We start from the raw sequence: 7215 nt of genomic DNA on the forward strand, positions 1-7215 counted from the left end.
GGGGTGAGGGGCCAGCTGGAAATGAGATGCCAAACATGGAGGATGACGGGAGAGGTGAGGATGGAGAGGGAACCACTGTGGCGCACTGAGAAGACGTGATTGTCATCGGCACACAAAATGCACCATCTTGTGCAGAGAGTGAAAAATATTGAAGCCTATCATGCTCATATAGCTTCAAATGTATCAAACCTCACAGAAGCTCAGGAAAATCACATTTTAGTATTGTATATTATGCACTGTATGATTATATTTTATGATTAAATATTTCATTTTTACATTTTTTTGTTGAACTTTTCCAACATGTACGTTTACTCATATCACAACATGACATAAGTCACGACACGCAACTTCCATAAAGCAAATATATCCAATGCACAATTACTAATAAAATTATATATATATATACCAGAGCTGCGCAATTAATTGAATATTAATCGTGATCACAATTTTGGATTCCCACAATTAAATGTACATGATCGACTGCGATATCGATGTATAAAATCAAGCACTTTCTAAACAAACAGCTAGCCACTTTTGGGGAGCTGTTAAGCTTTGTTTATACTTGCGAGCGGCACCGTGGCGCACGCTAAGAGCATGCACAGAGGCGTTTATGCTCAGCGCATTCTTGATTGCAATATGCTCCGAAACGCCAGGTGCCGTACAAACAAAACAGTCTGTGGATAAGCAAGAAGTCAACAAACGTTACCGGAAATCGTGGGCAAAAAGCTTCTTCTTTCCCCAGTGTGTTGCCTATTTCTTTCCAAGAATTCAATGACATGTGATTGTCCCTGAGGTCTCTCAATGAACAGTTATAGAGATGTCTGTACAGGCGAACCTGCTCGACCAGCTTTCCTTCGAGGACATCCATGTTGAAATGAAAAGCGGAGTGCGCGTAGTTACAAAAATTCAGAGGTGCCCGACCAAGCATTGTGACAACTTGTGCAAAAGCCTCGTTGGTGTAATTTTGTGGCGTGCGCACCTTCGCGCCGACGTCATTACGACGATCATAAACCTGCTGCGCGCAGTGCTCCGTTTACTTAAATGTGAAAGTGCAATAAAATATAATATAGTTTTGTCGCTAATATTAATGAATAATCAAGATGAATAATCGTGATCTCAATATTCATCAAAATAATCGTGATTATCATTTTGGCCACAGTCGTGCAGCCCTAAAATATACAGTACATAGACACACACAAAGCTGCCAGATACACTGAGGGTTTGGGTGGGAAAGGGGGTCATGTTTTAATGCAAAATTGCAATCAATGTAGAAGACAAAATGCTTTTCTCCTAGTTGACCTCTTGAGGAGTATTTTTAAGTCTATCAAGGTTGAGATGTGCCATAACATCCTCTGACCAATTAGAGTGTAGTGGTGGCTTGGCAGATTCCCACTGAATCAACACTAACCATCGTGTCAATAATGACAGACAAGCTAAGGCTTTCAGGCTGTGCACCTGAGAGTGCAAACATCTGGTAACAAAATCAATGCTACATTTTACTCAAACTGCTCCTTTAAAAATATATAATCTAAGATGGATGATAGAAAGATCCAGTCAGAATTCCCAAAGTTCCAACATATTACTTTGCCATCCCTTCAACCATGTCTCTACAGTCAAACTAGCATTACAACCATGCAGCACAACCAAACTGACACGGCAACCACACTTTATTTCCTCCAATATCTGACAAAATCAGCGGGCATTTTCTGGGAAAAATTCAAGTGAGAATGTAGCCCTCTGCAGGGTTAAATGTGGCTAGTTTGGCTGCTGTGACTTTCCAGGAAGTGGAGTGAGTGTTATATAACCTAAATGTTTTGTGCACAGAGTGTGTTTGTCAGTTTATTCTTGAGGGAATTGTTGCCAAAGGTTATATCAGTGCTACAAATCTGATGTTAAATGAAGTGTTCTCACTTCAAATGAGCCATCAACTGTTTAAAAAAAGACACACGTGCTGTTTCATAATGGGAGCTCAGGAGTTAGATAGTATTATCTAAAAAGTATAGATATTAAATGATACAGTTCTGGTCATCCAAGGATAGTAGATCACTTCCTTACCCCCAAGCCCTGGCCGTAGACGGTTGTCATATCCATCCAGCAGGCTGTCCAGGATCCGTGTGAACAGGGTGATGTTGGTTTTAAAGGCATCAGATGTGGTATCGGCATTCACTGACCTAGTCGACGGACACACAATAACAACATGACCAGCTAAGGGACACTTGAACAAACAGGAATTTGTTTCATTAAAGTTTAATAACTGTGTTTTCCACAGAGACCTGATTTATTAAAAAAAGGGGTCGTTATTATCTGGCAGAGACTTCATACGTGCCCACACAGACGCACACATACACATTGTTTCTCATCCACATGGATGACCCAGTTCAAGGCAGAACATTTGTGAGCCATCTGATCGTGGAGCCAAAACACAACTGAATATGCAAATGTAATCAGAGCTAGAGATTCATGGTAAATAAATTCAGATAAGGTCCTACATTAAAGCTCGAGATATTCACCACCGTCAACAGCACTGGTGTAACAGCCACAGGTTTTTACTTTAAAGCAGGGACTGTGTATACAATATTAATCATTTTACACATCTGGGTATTTTCTGTTTGGACCATAAGTCCTCTAATTACCATCAGAGAAAGTGTTAGATTAATGTAGCCTACTTATAATGTTACAACCTAATAGACTAGGAATATTTTGTTTCTCAGTATGTTCTCTAATGTAGCAACAGTAACATACTTCGCCACAGTTTAAATTACACATATTAATGTTAGAACAGCCAGCATATTTTTAGGCTCTGTTAGCGTCAAATGTACATTAGCAGATGTAGGAAACATTTGGTGGAGGAAATGATAACCTAAACCTTCATATTTATCTCTGAGCCTTAGTTCATTAATCTTTTCAGCAAATTTTTTGTTGTTCCCTGTTAACATTAGTATGTTAACGTTAGCTGTCTAACAACTAGCTAGTTTTCAGGAAGTTAGCCAGCTAAATTAGAAATGTTAGCTTGAAAAAAGTGGGTTACATTGCTATAGTTTTCTGAAGACATTTTCCTATCTATATCAGCTCATACATAACCATTACAGATACTCGTGCCTTTTTGTGAGAGTTAATTATGCTGTGTTCATGTCATGTCATACAGACATATCTATCCTCCTGGTTGTCAAGTTGAAAATATCAGGAATTTCTGAAAACTATCTCACACTTGGGGACAGATGTTTCGATAAACCAATGGCAAAATGGCTGCCAAGCTCTGCTCTATTCAAGCATGGATGTTTAAAGTACTCCAGTGTTCCAGTTTGTGACAGTGAGCCAGTTAGGCCCATGGCTGTATTAAAGGTCCCATATCATGCTCATTTTCAGGTTCATACTTGTATTTTGGGTTTCTAGTAGAACATGTTTACATGCTGTAATGTTAAAAAATCAACTTTATTTTCCTCATACTGTCAGCCTGAATATAACTGTATTTACCCTCTGTCTGAAACGCTCCGTTTTAGTGCATTTAAATGGAATTGCAACAGAATTGCGTTGCTAAGCAACAGTTTGGGTCCATGTTTACTTCCTGTCAGCTGATGTTATTCACATACACTAAAACAGGAATAAACTGGGACACATTTAGAATGTTTACGTTTAAAACCGTGTAATGGTCTAAATATTGTATATTTGTGACATCACATATGGACAGATATCAGCTTGTTTCAAAAGCACAATTTCTGAATACGGACTGTGTGTATTTGTCTGTATATTAAGTGCTTCGATACTTTAACAGTATTTATAAAGCACTTAAACCTGCTTTATAATATAAAAGACGTGAAAAACGTACTTTTTACAATATGGGACCTTTAAGAGAACTGGATACAGCGTTGGAGGCGGGGCCCCGTTCATTCCTATGAAAGTCGCTCATTGGCGCATGAAGCCTAAATGGCTCGGCTCGATCTTGGGCACATGAAACATGCGCAGTAGCATCCGCTCGATCACATGACTCGGTCACAGGGTCCCAACATCACGCCGTCGTCACGGCTTGCGCTCCAGCCTCGGTCTGGGTCACATTCACATGAACGGAGGAAGGGAAATAACTCTGGATTCGGCTATTAGTTCATTCTACAACTTTAAAAACGTATTTATTTAAATAAGGGTTATTTAGGTGTTCGTACTGGGAAGTTGATTCACCTAAAAAAAAAATATCCGCTGAGTTACAGACATCTCTTTCCCAATGTAAGTCTATGGGAAAAAGTATTTTTGGGCCCAATGCATCACGTGACTGACACGGAAGTTGCAGTAATGCTGTTTGGCCACTACGAAAGTTGGGGTCGACGACCGGTGCACTTCCTGGGGGCTTGGTTAGGCCTAACTTATTACAAAGAGTATAGAAGCAAAGAGATGGTATGGTGTGCCGCTATTTGGACTGAAAATGCTTATTATATTCATAATATTGAATTGTTCAACACAGGCCATTTCCATAGAATATGACAATAGAATAGAAATCATTTTGTACGGTACTTTTTAGGCCGATGTTTTACTGGCACCCGGTAGTCGCTTTCAGTCCGAAATGGCAGAAGCGTAGCTTTGCTGATGGGCGCTGATGTCGCAATGGAACGAACAATGCATTTTCACTTCTTGGCAGTGTACATTCTTTGCTTATAATACAAGCACCCTAAATCGAAAGCAGCAAAGCATAATTCTGATGCAATTAATTGTATTATTTACACCTAGGTGCTTTTGAAACCTTTTCCGTGAAAACGTCACACAGCCAAGCGCTAGACAATAGAAACGTTTTTAGAATCTACAGTAGCCTGGTGGGGACATAATAGATATAATGAATTCAGTGGGCTTTTTTTTAAATTGTCTCTCATGCTTCTGACATCTGGCTGTTTCTTTATTTTCCTCTTGTCAGCCGTCCTCTGGTGTGAGCTCTCAAATGACCTGAACTGTCACTCCCAACAGGGTATCAAAAGACACCTTTACACCTGAGGTGATAATGTGAGATGTCCTCTGATAGAACAGTGGGCGCCTGCCTGTCTGTAGTAAAAAATGAAGGCGTTAGTTAGACACATTTTCAGGAATTCACGCAATTTCAATCGGGGGCTGTCTGTGTTTCTGAATATTTCCACTTTAACGTTGGCTTCAAACACTTGATTTTAATGTGTTTTGTATGATATTATGCTATGTGTTTATTTTGCATTTGTTTTATGTTGTGGCATCTGAAACTTTAATGTATGTTTAAATGCTGCTGTCTTGGCCAGGTCTCTCTTGCAAAAGAGATTCTTAATCTCAATGAGTACTACCTGGTTAAATAAAGGTTAAATAAAAAAAAATAAAAAAATGTAAAGCAATTAGGCCTCATATATATATATTTTAATTATATGATTTAAATACTATTTATTGATTGCATTCTCCTTGTAAATTAGGCCAGCTGGTCACAAAATTGCATTTCAAGGTTTATTATTGGCTGTAGCTATTATCCAAAATTAGAAAAGGCTATTAAAACAACCATTTTTACAACCCTGTTATGGACAATAAAACTCAAGCTCTATGGAATTTCAAATAACCTTAAACCAAGATGGATGGTTTTAGGCCTACATTAGAAATAGTAGCTACTAAACAATAGGCTAGATAATTACCCACAAGCCCTGCGGGTTGTTTTTATGATCAGACTGAGGCTCCTGAAGGCTGTAAACTGCCTCCCCTCCTGCGCATTGAGCGTCCACTGATAATGAGTACGGTGTGATAAAAACTTGATAAATGGAGACCTCCTGTCCGTCCCCCAGAGACACACAGAGATACACAGAGACTGGTCCTCGGCCTACAGCTCGTACACCATGAGCCTATCATCGTTCCGAGGCCAACCCATTCAAAAAGACTCACCTGGTGTTCCAGAGAGCTGTGAGCGCCAGCAGGCAGACGAGGAGTGGAGGAGCGCTCTCTCTGCTCCACATGGCTGCTTCAACACCTACACACAGCAGGAATGAACTGCAATGAACGGAGGAGGCTCAGTTTAACATGCCGGTGGATTTTAATGTGACCCATACAGTCAGTCATTATGTCCATCACTCATTTTCTGGGGGATTCCCTTCAGCAGGCGAAAAAAAAAAACAAAAACACCAAGAAGAAGAGGCAGCAGCAGCAGAGACAGCTACTGACAGCAATTAGTATTCACTGACACGTCCACACGCCTCCACTCACTGAACATTACTGTTACCAAAAATACTGTACATGTCAGTATACACCGATCTGAAGCTGTATCATTAATTGACACAATTAAAAAAAAAATTAAAAATCATTAAATGCAGAAATATTCAATTAAATGAGAGAGAAAATGTGGGATCAAGCTCCTCTCCCACGCTTTCCAGCATCTCCCCACATAATAATAAATAATAATCAAATTTCCTTTGTGTCTGAGGGGGGGAGATTTAACAAAAAAAAAACAAACAAAAAAACAGACTCACCTCAAGTGCAGAAAGTACCTGCTGCAGCTGGAATCGTCGAAGATGCAAGAAAGTTAAAGAGAAATCACCGCTCTCTCCTGTTTTGATGCGACTGAATGAGTGCAAGTGTGTCATGAGAACAAAGCTGCGAGCATTGATAAATCATAGTCCCAGCCAGCAGCAGGAATGCACCCGAAATGCACAAGCTTTCATAGTGTCCCAAAAATGTAAAAAAAAAAATATATGTGTAATAATGATGAGATGGAAATAAAATGAAATAAAAGCTTTTAAAAAAATGAAAAAGCAGCAGTTGTGGGAGCTGATCCTGGCTTCAAATCGCCCTGTTCAGCATCCCCCTCAGCTGGTAAAAAAGCTCGATGTGAATCGTGATAAGCAAGAAGAAGCACATCTCAGTCTCCCTCATCTCCACACAAAAAACTACAAAGGCTGAGGAGGAGAAACACTGGGTCCTAGAGGTAGTTTGGTATGTACTGAGCCTCTTGCAGCCCACACCTTGGAATGTGAGGATGTTAATGAACGTTGTTTCCACTCACAGACAATATATCAGTGCTTTATTGATTATGCAAAACACTCAGTCTTCATTGCATCATTGATGGAAATGATATATGTTTAGAAATGGATCCCATGGGTTCAACCATTTTGGGTGAGATATGTTTTGATATGTGCAACACTCACCAGAGCCTTTATTTTATTTATTTTCTTTTATTTTCAACATTAAAAAATGATCTGATAATCTGGACTTGTATTTTTACTGGAATGGTTAAAT

General features: G+C 39.5%; 1 protein-coding gene across 2 annotated transcripts in view; it reads right to left on the reverse strand.

Annotated features, from left to right (window-relative positions):
* LOC119494823 (gamma-aminobutyric acid receptor subunit alpha-2) overlaps window positions 1-6909 on the reverse strand; it is a 43657-nt gene extending 36748 nt beyond the window's left edge. Inside the window, exons 1-3 of one of the 2 annotated variants that reach the window (XM_037780989.1) lie at window positions 6450-6909; window positions 5869-5953; window positions 2056-2171 (exon numbers count right to left, since the gene is read on the reverse strand). In XM_037780989.1, coding sequence (XP_037636917.1) covers window positions 2056-2171; window positions 5869-5939 — 187 coding nt within the window. In that variant the 5' untranslated portion in view covers window positions 5940-5953; window positions 6450-6909. Of the gene's footprint in view, window positions 1-2055; window positions 2172-5868; window positions 5974-6449 lie in introns of both variants that reach the window. The other variant, XM_037780988.1, reaches the window with a different exon arrangement.
* Between the last annotated feature and the right edge of the window lie 306 nt (window positions 6910-7215).

Source organism: Sebastes umbrosus, chromosome 9 (genome assembly GCF_015220745.1).
Source record: "Sebastes umbrosus isolate fSebUmb1 chromosome 9, fSebUmb1.pri, whole genome shotgun sequence".
Lineage (NCBI taxonomy): Eukaryota > Metazoa > Chordata > Actinopteri > Perciformes > Sebastidae > Sebastes > Sebastes umbrosus.